Source organism: Aspergillus pseudotamarii (genome assembly GCF_009193445.1).
Source record: "Aspergillus pseudotamarii strain CBS 117625 unplaced genomic scaffold BDV38scaffold_22, whole genome shotgun sequence".
NCBI lineage: Eukaryota > Fungi > Ascomycota > Eurotiomycetes > Eurotiales > Aspergillaceae > Aspergillus > Aspergillus pseudotamarii.
The window spans coordinates 223,957-237,434 of NW_022475036.1; the positions used below are offsets into that span (position 1 = coordinate 223,957).

Genomic DNA, 13,478 nt, shown 5'->3' on the forward strand with positions numbered 1-13,478 from the left:
TTCACTCCTGCAAGGAAGGATAGGAACAAGATAAGAGGCCAGAAGTGAACCTGAGGTATGAATACTGATCATATCTCTTCTCTAAGGGTAGAAGGAAACTTGCAAAAGCGCTGGTAGCAGATTGATTCTCTATCCCGCTTTCTCAATATGAGTACATTGATCATACTAAAAGCCCCTTGCGGAAAGAGGTCATCAGGACTAGTTTGAGGACTGCACAGTCGAAACATGTAAAGTTTAGTACTGCATGCCGGGTCTGCACCTGTATACTGTATGTTAGGAATTGAAGGGCAAATGCAAAATGTATGATGATATCATATTTCATTGGCGGTCTGCGGAGTAATGCACGCCGGGATAAAATAAGATAAAAGAGCACTAGTTTACTACCACTCCGTACTAGTAGTAATATTGGATCGTCCTGCAAGGTGGGAGCAATAAGAGATGAAAGGAAGCAAAAAAAGCGAGGGATCTACGGGACATTTAGGAGATTTTACTAACAATCTTCTACTTTATTCGGGTGACGCACACGGCTGTTGAATGATTGAGTCGCCTTTTCAAGGCTTGACATCAGAGTTGCTGATCTTTGCCAGGGATCTTGTTGGGAAAGAATGGTGGGGTAAGAAGAGGAAAGCAAATATGTGGACTTCCATTCAATCTAGTGAGCATGAATGGCTGCCTGAATAAAGTTAGTTTAATTTACATACGCTTTGTTACACGCGCCTCACGTGTTCGGGGGGTTCTCCGGATTTCCTCGTTCACGTTGTTATTGCAGCTGCTCTTTCAAGTTTCAAGTTTCCCCCCTCCCTTTAAACTACAAGGAAGAATTTTCCGGGGATGTTTGCTTTAATCTCAAAGGATAGTTGTTTTGTGGCGGATATCCTGGGACTCTGAATATAACTTGATCTACAGCGTCGGAAGAGTAAATTTAATTGGGAATTTGATTTATCAGATGATGTGCGTTTGGTCCCGTGTTTGGCTCCATGTATTGATCTGTGGGTCATCTGCCATCGACGCTGTTTTAAACTATCTTGAGAACAATGGTTCTTGCTTCTCCTTTCTTCCACCACTGCAGTCAGGGCTCGTTTACTATGAATAGCCCTCCCTCTCCTTGACTGCTTGCTATCTTTCTCTTCAATCTGACTATTCTTGTGATTTGACTTCTTTATCGCCCTTTTGTTTGAGACCTTTTGTTGAAGATTAAGCCCACCACGTTTCACCGCCGCTTCCAGCCTCGAACAGGGCAGCTCACCTGAGTCAACAGAGATTGAAACGCAGTATTGATCTTCTCTGAATTTTGTGGCGAATAATATGTTTTGGTATACTTACTCCGTTACTCTGGGTGCCTTGCGGGTGGCTTGTGTTAACCAGGGAATCAGATCATTACGTCTAACTCCGAAGTACCTACCGCTTCAACATGCCTCGCTCTGTCCCATCCAACTTCACTTCCCTTTCGCAGGAAGGCGGTCAAGCTCCGAGTGAAGATGATCGTCAGAGATCTCTCTCCCGAACGGCTCCCCCCTCCCCGTCTGCGGTCAGACGACAACACAGCTATCTCTCGGGGGCACATACCGGTTATCAGTCATTACAACCACCGTTGGAGATTGGCGAAACAACCAGCTTGCTAGGGAAAGACCGAGAGAGCCGTCGGGGTGTACGACGGTCATATACCAATATTTCTACTGGTTCCGGACCCGATACCAGTTTTCGACACAACTTGTTGGCTGGGAACTTCCGCCGATCACGCCATCACAGCCGTGCTCCCTCCCAAGCATTGCGAGTCAGCCGGCGGGAAAGTATAGATGCGGATCAAGCTGAGAGTCTTGCTGCATCGGCCAAAGACGGCCTGAACTCTTCGTTTATGGATGATCGAACGTGGTATGACCAATTCACCTCCACCGACTGGGTACATGATAGTATTGCGGACGGTGAGCGCCTTCGACAGTTGCGGGCGCGGAAAGACCTGCGGGGTCGACTTCTAGCATGGTTTGATGGTGCTCAGGGCTGGGTTCTCGCTGCGCTAATCGGCTGTATCACGGCCGCTATTGCTTATTTCGTGGACATAACCGAACATTCTGTGTTTGATCTCAAAGAAGGATTTTGTACTACGCAATGGTTTCGTAGCCGTCAAGAATGTTGCAGGGACAATCCCATGTGCTCTGCATGGTGGTCATGGTCCAAGATGCTAACCTTCTCAAGCACGGACAATCAATGGACGGACTTTGGCATGTACGTAGCTTGGGTGGTTATCCTGTCCGTCATCTCTTGCTCCCTCACGTTGCTCACGAAGACGGTTGTTCCTTCGTCGGTCTCTTTAACGACACTGGATGAAAACCTGGGTGCAGCATCGTCGCAAGGTACAAAACACACCGATGCAACTGCTGATAGCCCAAACTCCGATACCAGTCCGCGGACACCATATTCCGCGATTCCCACGCGTCCTGATATGGTTTACTATTCTGCGGCGGGTAGTGGGGTTGCTGAAGTGAAAGTCATCAACAGTGGTTTTGTTTTGCACGGGTATCTGGGTTTCAAAACACTGGCAATCAAGACCATTGCTTTGATTTTCAGTGTGTCATCTGGCCTAAGCTTAGGCAAGGAGGGTCCGTATGTCCATATCGCCACCTGCGTGGGAAACATCTGCTGTCGCTTGTTCGCCAAATACAATCGCAACGATGGAAAAAGACGAGAGGTGTTGAGCGCGAGCGCTGCGAGTGGTGTTGCAGTAGCTTTTGGGGCTCCCATTGGTGGTGTTCTCTTTAGCCTCGAGGAAGTTAGCTATTATTTCCCTCCGAAGACGCTATTCAGAACATTCTTCTGCTGCATTGCTGCTGCACTCTCTCTGAAATTCCTCAATCCTTATGGAACGGGTAAGATTGTTCTGTTTGAGGTTCGATATATCAACGATTGGGAGATCTTTGAGCTAGTGATATTCATTCTTTTGGGTGTGCTGGGAGGCGCTCTTGGAGCCCTTTTCATCAAGGCATCTAGTTTATGGGCTCGCTCATTCCGGCGAATCCCGGTTATCAAGCGTTGGCCACTGCTGGAGGTAGTTCTTGTCGCGCTGGTGACTGGCCTAGTCAGCTTCTGGAATCGTTATACTAAATTGGCCGTATCCGAACTTCTGTTCGAGCTGGCCAGTCCTTGCGATCATGAATCCTCATCGCCAACCGGGCTGTGTCCAAACGAAGATGGCATTGTCGAAATTATCCGCTACCTCCTTGTTGCATTCGTTATCAAAAGCCTGTTAACGGTAGTTACATTCGGCATCAAAGTGCCGGCCGGTATCTACGTCCCGTCCATGGTTGTTGGTGGCCTCTTGGGACGGATCGTTGGTCATGTGGCACAATATTTCGTGGTGAAATACCCATCATTCCCCTTGTTTGGGTCCTCCTGCCCAGCTGTGTCGGGGATGGAATCGTGTGTGACCCCAGGAGTGTATGCGATGATCGCCGCAGGGGCTACCATGTGTGGTGTCACCCGCTTGTCAGTTACATTGGCCGTCATCCTCTTTGAACTGACAGGTAGTCTTGCCCATGTCCTTCCGTTTTCTTTGGCCATCCTTTGTGCCAAATGGACTGCTGATGCGATCGAGCCCCGCAGCATCTATGTAAGCATCCACTGAAACTCAAGGTATTCTGCTACCGGATTACATGCTGACTTGGACAGGATCTCTTGACTGATATGAATTCGTACCCGTTCTTGGATAACAAGATACAGGTCGTGTCAGATGCAGAGCTCGGGGACCTCGTGAGACCTGTACGCAAGAGTCGTATCATTGATATCTCAGACTCTCCGTTCGTACCAGCGACAGAGTTGCGCTCCAAGCTTCAAACTCTTCTCATGGCAGGAGAATTAGATAGTGGTCTCCCTATATTACGCCACGATGTCTTGTCTGGGTTGATTCCAGCCCCAGACCTCGAATATGCGCTGGACAATCTCGAGGACGAAGAAAACACGTTATGTCTGATGACGCTAGATACGATGTCAGTTGTGTCCGACAGCGATGATGAAGATGCCATTCGAGTAGACTTTAACCGTTATATTGATCCGGTATGTGAACAGAAATCCCCATATCTCATCACAAGCTGATGCATGTATAGGCCCCTATTGCTCTTGATATCCATTCACCCGTAGACCTTGTTTACCAGTGCTTCGCTAAGCTAGGCCTACGGTACCTATGCGTCCTTCAAAATGGACAGTACGCGGGTCTGGTCCATAAGAAGGCTTTTGTGAAGTTCATGAAAGAGAATGAGTGATTCTCTTTAAGCAGCTCGAGCCGCTTGCTGTAAAAGAGAATGCAACCGTACACATATTGTCAACGTCTTCAAAGCATTGATCGGCGTTATGTTTCGGTACCTGCACGCATTCCTGGTCTTGGGAAGCATCTTTTTTTTTTTTTTTTTTTTTTTTTTTTTTTTTTTTTTTTTTTCTTTTTTTTTTTTTTTTTTTTTTTTTTTTTTTTTTTTTTGCATATATTTGAGCTTGAGCATCGTGCACATGCTGATCTTACTATAAACTGTACTTTTCTTAGCGCTGTTTCTACTACCAAGTGTGTATCAGCGGGGGATGCCTGTATACTTAATTATGTTTGACGGAGTTTGACGTCTTTGTTGATAGATATGTCTTCATTAGCAAGCGCCTCTTTGACTGCAGATGCCTAGCATTGAACCTCAGATGGGGAAGACTCACCGTATATAGATTATCATTGCACAAAGCAATCGAACGCTATCGTTATATACAAATGAGAGGCTAAGCTGCGCACAGTGCCCACAACTTCAATTGACCCGTTCATATCCAACCATCTGAATCCTAACCTCGCCTTCATCTTTCCATTCCCCCGTGACAGGCTCACCCACCCACTCAGTCACTTCCTCCGCACTCACCTTCTTCCATCCCTTCTCCGTGAGCAACTCCTCGTCAATCGGAAAGAAAGTATCGCACTCAAACCCAGCCTTCTCCCCATCCCACCCCTTCTTCTCAACATTCGTCATAACAATCCTAACCGGCCGATCCCCTCCCAACCCCAAAGCAGCCGCATAAATCTCCGCACCCCCAATCACAAAAACACTCCCCAACCCCCCTTTAAACTTCTCCTCCACATCCTCAAGCGCCGCTTCCAACCCAGAACTAACAATCGCATCCGTAACCGGCCCCTCCTCCTTATTCTCCCCAGCAGAAGTAGCCGCAGCAGTAGCGGCATCCATTTTCGCCCTCTTCCTCTCCAATTCCTCCGAGACCCGTTTACTCACACCCGCCACATCCCGCGTAACAACAACACTAATCCTCTTCCCCAGCGGCCGCAGACTCTTAGGCACGGAATCATACGTCTTCCGGCCCATGATCATGGCATTTGTTGTACCTGGGCGCGGGGGGCGGGTTGTCACGCGCGCAAAGAAGCTCATGTCAGCTTTTATGCGCGGCCAGGGGAGCGTGCCATTTAGACCGATTCCGAGGAGGGTTTTTTCGCGCGTGGGGACTGGGGTCGTTGCGACTATTAGGGTGAGGGGGTTCGTTGGTGGCATTTTTGGTTAGCTTGGGGGGGTGGTGAGGGGTTGGTTGCTTTTCTTCTGGGTGGGCAGTGTTGGTTGGGAGGCTGGGACTTTTTCTTTAGTGATGGGATGTGTAGAAGGTTTTGGTTGTTGTATAACTATATCGTTATGTTTAGAAGTAGGTCAAAGAGTTGTTGATGGAATGTATAAGTTGGAGCTGAGTTGGTGCACGCTTGCCTTATCGGGACATTTATGGGTGGAGCCCTAAGGTACCACTACATTGACCGCCTACCATTATTAGCGGTGTATCTCTGTATTAGAAGGCGGTCTTTGATGAGGTTTGTTTGAATCCCCGACCGGGGAAAAGGGCTTTTTTGCTTGATTTTGGGAATAATAAGATCTCAATTGTACTACTCTGTATTGAGCTGAGAATTACATGGGATAATCATCATCTAGTAAGCTAGATTCTGGATTTTTTTGTACAAAAGTAATCATTCGTTATAACGTAGGAGCCTTGCAAGCCTAGCATCTCTGCTGTTCTGTGGTGCAACTGATGGAGTGTTCAATTTATTCTGCCACACAATCAATTGGTTATCTTATCGCGATCACTATGAATCGATACTTACAAACCATGTGCATCTTTCCAAGAGACAACTTCTCACTATCATTTAACATGTCTTAAACAATGGCACGGAGATTAGCAGTAAGAGTCTTGCCTTCTGTTATCTATAAACTTTGATGATTTTGAATGATGATTGATCTGCCCATGTTTTATATATATTTTTATTCGATCTACTAACTTAGAATGTTAAACAAACTGCAAGACACTCCGTGCTATAGTAGATCGTGGAAATATGTCACATCTGGCTAGAGGTCACCATGGCTATTGGAAAAGATGTTGGAGTTAGGGACTTTCAATTGCCTTCCATTGCATAATAGGTACGAATTGGCAAGGCCTACGCAATCTATTTCAAGAAAATTAGTGCAGGAATACATTTAAAAGATATACATTCAAGAGTATCACAACAAGGATACTGCACACGCCATATATCTCCATATATGAAGGATGAAGGAAGAAGAAGGATCGAAACCACTAAAGCACACTTGGTACATAACAGCCACTTCAACAACATTCTAAAGCAATGCCGCTCGCCACCCCCGAACTTTACAAAAGCAACACCCCCCCAAACTAAAGATCCTTGTTACCCCCCGAGATACATCGATCATCTGTAGCAAACTGTAGATCTTCAAGCGAGTCCCCGCAGTATTTCGTCTTATCCCAGGTGTCCTTCCGCCCTACAAGGAGCGATCCACGCCAGGAACTACCGTGAGACATCCGGAAGCACTCCTGCTCACATATCCAATAAGCCCTATCCCTCATGGTCTTTCTGATGGCGCCTTGAATGGTCTCGAGCCGGGCATTGGTACTGCACGTAGAGCCCTCGGTATGGGACTGGTAGCACCACTTGAACTCCTCTTCCTCGCCGCATATTTCTGCGCATACGTTTTCGTCCGACAATTTTTTGATCGTGACTGCCATTGGACGGAGCCATGCATCTATGGCTGCTTCGCCGTTGCTGTAATTGCAGTACGGGTAGTCGCCGATGAACCGCATCGGACACATTTTGATGGAGTCCCGTTTCTCTAGGCCTCGTGCTGCGAGGTCGTTTTCGGTTATGATGAGATCGGGATTATACTCGAGTCCCTGTTCTGATGGAGGCAGAGATGCGGTAAGTGCTGGAGTTGCGTGCCAGCAGGCGAACACGAAGAGTAGACTTTGAGCGAATAACATGGTTAATGAGGTTGTTGATGATGACAGCAAGACTGATCAAATTCTCTGACGAGATGACTGAGTAGACTTAGACATTCCCTAGATAATGACTCCAATTGGGAAACAACAGGTAATTGTCCCCTTATGATAATGTAGACTGTGTCTGACTTTATACTCCTGCCTCCTTTGTTCTTGTGATAAGGCTTAGAGCAATAATATCAAGAATATTGTTTTCCCCTAGGAGACGGCTAGACAAAGAACTTGAGTTAGAACTCCAAAAAAAAAACCCTCTGGTTAAAATCACTCTGGTTTTGGCCCCGTTGCCCGACGCCCCGTACTAGTATATGGCCTTTGATACACTGGACTAATGTGCTTTTTGTATAATCACGAAATCCTGAATGGCCCCGTGTCTTGCCAGGAACCCTAGGCCATACAATATTAGTTTTTTGATAAGACAAAATAGTTTATGATGAAGCACCTTAGGGTCTATTTCAATATAAAGCACGTTCCACTCCACGAAAGCTGTCTACATATAACAGAGTGTGGCTAGGCTCCATAGCCATAAGGAGGAGAACAAAGTAAATAAGGCGGGGCAGTAGAGAGAGGGTAGTATATACATTGTTGTTGTGGAAGATTTCCAAATTTACATGATCCTACCTAAAGAATTGAGGCTTGATTGTAGCAGTGCCTTGTAAAGTAGACTTCTCCAAGTCATCACTTATATGTTCTCAGCTGGGTAACCGGCGCCCTGCGATTAACTGACAGAATGTGTCCAAGTCCTTTAGGAGAAGATGCTGAAAACTTTCAACATTGCTTTCTTGGTTCTCAGGGAACGAAGCCCGTGGGGCTGGATGATTGGGATTACTCCCCTGCTCCTAACTGCGAGTGACCTAGACTACAAGGTATTTGCTAGCATTAGTCTCAGCAAGTTATAGAGAAAGAAAATGCAGCTGGATACTCGTAGACCCCTTGCTGGTAGGTTGCTGGGGGTATTGAAGGGAGTCAGCGACGCTTTGGTCTCTATAGCAATATCGATAATAATCTTATCGATGAATTGACGGCCCCGGGGGAATGAACGCAAAGACATAACTCTTGTGCTAAGGATGTCAGAAAGAACTCGTATGAATTCCAAATTGTAGTGATGGGTATCTACAATACAAGCAATAATGTACAATAGAAATAGTAAGCCCCTCCAGACGCCAATGATGCAATATCCATAAAACCACGCCGGAACCGAAGCCTAGAAAAACACCGATACTCAAATGTCACCAAGAAGATCATTTAGCTGGTTTCAACAGGCCGCCTTCCTCGATGGCCTTCTGAATAGCATCTGCGTCCCTCTCTAGCTCCTCTCGCCGCTTCACGTCCGATTCGTCTTCGCCGAGAGTGTTGAGCTTTCCAAAGAGCCAGGTTTCTTTCATTGTACGGGTTAAAGAGAGAATATCTTCGGCGGCACGGACCTGTGATTGGTCGGGTTAGTGACAGGAACTAGTGCTGTTAAGGTCTGCACAAGGTAAATATATGGATGTACTATACATACCAAAGCAGTCGATTCAACGTCGAGTTGGTATGTTTCTACTGCTGTTGAAGTATGGCTGGTACTCTCAACCTGTGTATTATTGGGGTCAGTTAAGAGGATCATTATAGCGCAAGGAGAAGACATACTGTTGCTGTTGCCATTATATTCTCGAATCTTTGAAGTAATTGGGAGATATTGGTGTTGATGCGATCTGCGGAGTATGCTGATTAGAAATGCGGGTGGAATGGTGACGTTTATACATGTCAATGTGGTGGTATGGGTTGCGCACAATGCAATGCCTTGGATGTTGGCTGGGAGTCCATTTTCGCGTTCTCAGGGCAAACTATTCAGTGATGATGCGTTTGTTAGTAGATAGTTGTTGGAGTTGATAACTGATAGAGATAATTACTATCTGCGATGAAGGCGGCTTGTCTGGCGGTGGATATTATTGCCGACATTATTGTATCCGTTGATCATTACTAAAAAGGAGTACTACCTGTAGATCATGCTTGGCTTGATTATATCACTTCGAACACAAACTTAGAATACAGCAATACTGACCCGCGATTACTTCTATTTTCGATGTGGATGTGTCAGAGTGCTTGCAATTCCAGTGTACATTAGCTGTAAAGGGAGTCTGGCTATGGTAGTCTGGCTATGGACCATGGCTGGTGCTTGGAGAGGGCAAAGAGATCTGGGAAGCCATGAAAACAATGAGTAACCCCAGTGACATTGAAAGAGCCATATGACGTTTCTCATGAAATCGTGGCTCCGGTAATAAAGGACTTCAGTCATTGTGCTCCAGTCTCAGTGAGACAACGTTGCCCACTGTATTCCACTTGTTCCAGAGGAACCTCCCACCGCAGATAGATCAGTAAAACTCTGCCTGATATACAAGCCGTTATGTGAGCGCAGTATCCGGCGCAGGCATCGACTCGGCGCCAGAAAATTATATCATGACAGTTCACCAAACCATCGAAATGTCATCGAGTCATTTTTGTATTGGTATCAGTGACTCCATATTACGATGGTGCATCCAATGTTTAGTTTGGATGAACCGTAGCAGGCTTCGCGCAACTTATCTGACGTACTTGCCCTACACGTATGTGTTAGTAGAAACGTCAAGGAATTATGAACAGGTATAACCTACCATAAACCTCTTGTGGAAGTCCGATCGCAACAGATCCTATATGTGATTAGCGCCAAGTCAACACGACCAACCTGGACAAGCTTACGTTAACAAACTCCTTTCCTCTCTTATCCTCGGTTCCCCTGGCTTGGTTTTTGAAGACCACATCGTCATCCCAGCGGCGTTTCAAGTTAAAGTCCTGAGCGTTAAGCAGCGGGTTTCCCTTGGCAATATCATATTCCCGTTTCTCTTCCTCTTCAGCAGCACGTTCGCGCTCTTCTTTCTCCTTCTGTTCTTGTCTCTCCTTCTTGATCTTTTCCAATTCTCGCATCAACTCGGCGGCCTCATCTTCTTCATCGTCACTGAAGACTTTTTGTCAGCATAGCTGACTTGCCTGCAAATCAAAGCAACAAACCTTTCTTCTTCACTACTGTCATCCCCTGACCCATCTGAGTCTGCATCTATGTCCCGCGTCTCCTCTAGTATTCGCCGCCGTTTGGCTTCCGGATCTTCATCCTCTGTCCCAACCGAATCACCGCTAGATAGACCGCCTTCTAATTGGAGTTTGGGTGCTGTGTTCTCGATAGCTGGTTCATTTACGGGGATACCCCTCTTCTTCGCAAAATGAGCGGCTTCGGCTTGGAGTAATTCGGCGCGCAAATCGCGTTGTTGAGCTTCACCTTCACCACCCTGGCCGAGTTGACTTGAACATATTAGAGGTGATCATGCCCACAGCACAGATCCGACTTACCGAGTCTTCAAGTGCGTATGTGCTGGAAGCAGTCGTTGGTGGTATGCGGGGCCACGCAGGGCCTCTTTCCCTTGTGCCTGTTCTCCGTGAGTCTATATTTAAGTATTCCCGAATAGAAGTAGACGCATACTGGATCGAATGTGGGCCTGTGTGCTATATGTGGATTAGCGCAATGTTTACCGCAATACTCTATCTCAAGCCTTTCTCACCTGTAGTCATGGTGGGCAACAGAATTTGCGTTTGGGAAATTTCCGACGGTTGTCGTTCAAGGTTGAATGACCGCCAAAGCAGTTGCACCGCGGATGGCCTCAGGTTGAAGGCTGAATCAGCGAGTGCACACCGCCTTTGGAGTACGCTACATGTGATTGGGTTATGATGATCGACATCCTGAGGAACAACTTTGGCCCGCTCTTCAATGACGCTGCGGAGTGCAGGAAATTTCTATAGAAAGTCCGTCTTGCTGACCCCGCTGGGGCCGAGTCCGCCTCCACAACCATGAACAAAGAAGCACCGCTCTCAATTGCCGAGCGCGACTTCATCCTCAATGCTCTGCGTGAGGATGTAAGACTCGATGGCCGTCAGGCCGATCAATTTCGTCCCTTAAATGTGTCGTTCGGCGAAGAATACGGGCATGTGAAGGTCCAGCTTGGCAAGACCAGGTCCGTATTATGCTGCTCGAGGTACAATTTTCCGATATAGATATTAATCTCATCCTACAGCCTCATTGTCCGCATCTCGTCTGAAGTTACAAAACCCCATGATGACCGTCCATTCGATGGTATCTTCACTATTGCCCTGGAGTTGACCGCTATGGGCTCTCCCGCTTGGGAGAATGGCCGGTACGTTTATCTCACAACTCACAATGTCGGGGAATATGTAGCTAATAACACCTGGGACAATAGCCAGGGGGACCTTGAGACTTATGTGTCCAACGTCTTAGACAGAGTGATCCGTCATTCGAACGCCCTTGATACGGAATCGCTTTGCGTTTTGAAGGGTGTCAGCTGCTGGAATGTTCGGGCAGACGTGCACATCACAGACTACGATGGCAACCTGATTGATGCGGCCTGTATTGGAGTTATGGCGGGTCTTCAGCATTTCCGTCGGCCAGATGCCGTGGTCAAGGACGGTCAAGTGATCGTCTACGGAGTCGACGAGCGGGTCCCAGTCGCATTGAATATCACACACAAACCATTGTCGATCACATTTCATACCTTTGATGAAGGAAAGCGGGTCATTGTGGACGCCACTCGAAAAGAAGAGCAGGCCTCTGAGGCGGACGTGGTCATGGGCTTGAATAATGCAGGCGACGTATGCTACCTATCAAAGTTTTCTGGGTCCCCGGTTAGTGCCATGGTGTTCGTGAGCAAGTCATCCGTTGCACTTGAGAAAGTGAAGGAGATCAACGGCATCATTGACAAGGCGCTACAAGCTGACCTCGCAAAACGGGCTAAGGGCAGCTTGATGGAGGAGTCTAGAGCGACGAACGATCGGTAGACATGCGAACCTGCCATAACTTCAATCTATCTTTTCAAATGAAATCAATGTCCTTAATACGCTTAAGATTTGTTGTATCATAGATATCAAATAACGGAGTCTATTATGTGTTCTTGGCAATTCTCAACTACGATCAAAGACCCTTCTACATAGACAGGAACCTCCCTTTTTTTCACCTTTTTTTCCCCGCTCTCCGTTTTGCCTCCTTGAATGCAGACATCTTCGGAGTACACCGTAGATAGGGTACTTTGAGTTGCGGCCAGGCAGCAATCACCAGTGGGACTGCATTTCCCATCTGGTTTCAAGTAAAATTGGACCCACGGTGGAGAGAAAGTGACAGATTTAATTTAAAAATGCAAACCCAACACTCGGCATTGCAGCGCTCATGCTTTCTTCGGACGTTCTAGAGCTCGTTCGTCGTTACAGTTCCAGGCACCACAGGGACTTCTGAATAATAGGAGCTCTCTTAGTGATAGCTTACCGTTCATCGGGTACTTCAACATCAGAGAGACTCTATACGAGTGCTACAGCCCCTGTCTTAACAAGCGTTCTTCAAGAGGCTTCAAACCCGTATGCGTTCGGGTAATTCGATTGGAACTATACTAGTATTTAGGTAAAAAGACTTTCATTCTTATTGGTATGTGTCAAGAAATTAAAGTGGGTTATATAGTCCAGTAGGAAGGGTTGAGAAAGACTCGGGAGACCAGACAACCCAGAAGAGTTAACAGGCATTGAAAGGCCTGTTCGGGATTAAATATAAGTCGACTTAATGAGATATTATCTTTATAATGATGCATAAAATATGACAAAGCGAGATTCTCGTTGTACTTGGTCAAGTTTCAAGTATTTCAGGAAATCCAAAGAATCTGTCTCAGTTGGCAGTTGTCAGCCACGTTGGGTGGAAAATTTCCGACAGGCGCATACCAGAGATCTCTTGTCGTCTCATTTTATGAAGAAGAACACTGGTACTCTGGGAGGGCGGAGTGGGGAGCGAGACGCGCATCGTCGAGGCGCAGGGACGCTTATTTTGGATTTATTTTTAAAACCATTGGCGAGACAGGGACGAATTAATTGACTTAATTTATCTGCCCAGTTCTTAATTACCTATTTTTATGAGACTAATCAAAGAATTGAACTGAAAGAAAGAATTAACCCAGGAACTACAGAGTAGTAATCTCATACTAAGTAAAGTGCTACTAACTAACTACTGAGTAGTTAGTAGGAGTATTACTTACCAGTACAGTAATCGAGAGGGAAGATCCCCAAAAATAAAGAAAAAACCACCCCCCCAGCCACTGACGGAGATCCAAAACAACACCGCCCAA

General features: G+C 46.6%; 6 protein-coding genes across 6 annotated transcripts; 2 read left to right on the plus strand and 4 right to left on the minus strand.

The window, feature by feature from the left end:
- Window positions 1-782: 782 nt before the first annotated feature.
- Window positions 783-4,390, plus strand: BDV38DRAFT_244930 (chloride channel protein). The gene is made up of 4 exons (XM_032054396.1): window positions 783-1,313; window positions 1,374-3,604; window positions 3,664-4,047; window positions 4,098-4,390. The coding sequence occupies exons 2-4, from the start codon at window positions 1,412-1,414 to the stop codon at window positions 4,251-4,253; spliced, it is 2,733 nt and encodes a 910-aa protein (XP_031914303.1). The 5' UTR covers window positions 783-1,313; window positions 1,374-1,411; the 3' UTR covers window positions 4,254-4,390.
- A 66-nt stretch (window positions 4,391-4,456) lies between these two features.
- Window positions 4,457-6,042, minus strand: BDV38DRAFT_244934 (dihydrofolate reductase). The gene has a single exon (XM_032054397.1). The coding sequence runs from the start codon at window positions 5,517-5,519 to the stop codon at window positions 4,773-4,775; it is 747 nt and encodes a 248-aa protein (XP_031914304.1). The 5' UTR covers window positions 5,520-6,042; the 3' UTR covers window positions 4,457-4,772.
- Window positions 6,043-6,675: 633 nt separating this feature from the next.
- Window positions 6,676-7,278, minus strand: BDV38DRAFT_282247 (uncharacterized protein; the record flags this gene model as incomplete). The annotated part of the gene is made up of 1 exon (XM_032059752.1): window positions 6,676-7,278. The coding sequence occupies one exon, from the start codon at window positions 7,276-7,278 to the stop codon at window positions 6,676-6,678; it is 603 nt and encodes a 200-aa protein (XP_031914305.1).
- Window positions 7,279-8,534: 1,256 nt separating this feature from the next.
- Window positions 8,535-9,099, minus strand: BDV38DRAFT_282248 (RNA polymerase II mediator complex head subunit MED22; the record flags this gene model as incomplete). Its single annotated transcript, XM_032059753.1, has 4 exons — window positions 8,535-8,717; window positions 8,798-8,866; window positions 8,923-8,987; window positions 9,066-9,099. The coding sequence occupies 4 exons, from the start codon at window positions 9,097-9,099 to the stop codon at window positions 8,535-8,537; spliced, it is 351 nt and encodes a 116-aa protein (XP_031914306.1).
- A 264-nt stretch (window positions 9,100-9,363) lies between these two features.
- BDV38DRAFT_244939 (spliceosome-associated CWC15 family protein) lies at window positions 9,364-10,924 on the minus strand. The gene is made up of 7 exons (XM_032054398.1): window positions 10,866-10,924; window positions 10,787-10,809; window positions 10,657-10,733; window positions 10,321-10,608; window positions 10,012-10,267; window positions 9,927-9,962; window positions 9,364-9,872 (listed from the first exon to the last, which is right to left on the minus strand). The coding sequence occupies exons 1-7, from the start codon at window positions 10,873-10,875 to the stop codon at window positions 9,855-9,857; spliced, it is 708 nt and encodes a 235-aa protein (XP_031914307.1). The 5' UTR covers window positions 10,876-10,924; the 3' UTR covers window positions 9,364-9,854.
- Window positions 10,925-11,077: 153 nt separating this feature from the next.
- Window positions 11,078-12,251, plus strand: BDV38DRAFT_244941 (exosome non-catalytic core subunit RRP45). The gene is made up of 3 exons (XM_032054399.1): window positions 11,078-11,315; window positions 11,376-11,495; window positions 11,559-12,251. Exons 1-3 carry the CDS (start codon window positions 11,152-11,154, stop codon window positions 12,151-12,153), a joined length of 879 nt encoding a protein of 292 aa, XP_031914308.1. The 5' UTR covers window positions 11,078-11,151; the 3' UTR covers window positions 12,154-12,251.
- Window positions 12,252-13,478: the final 1,227 nt, after the last annotated feature.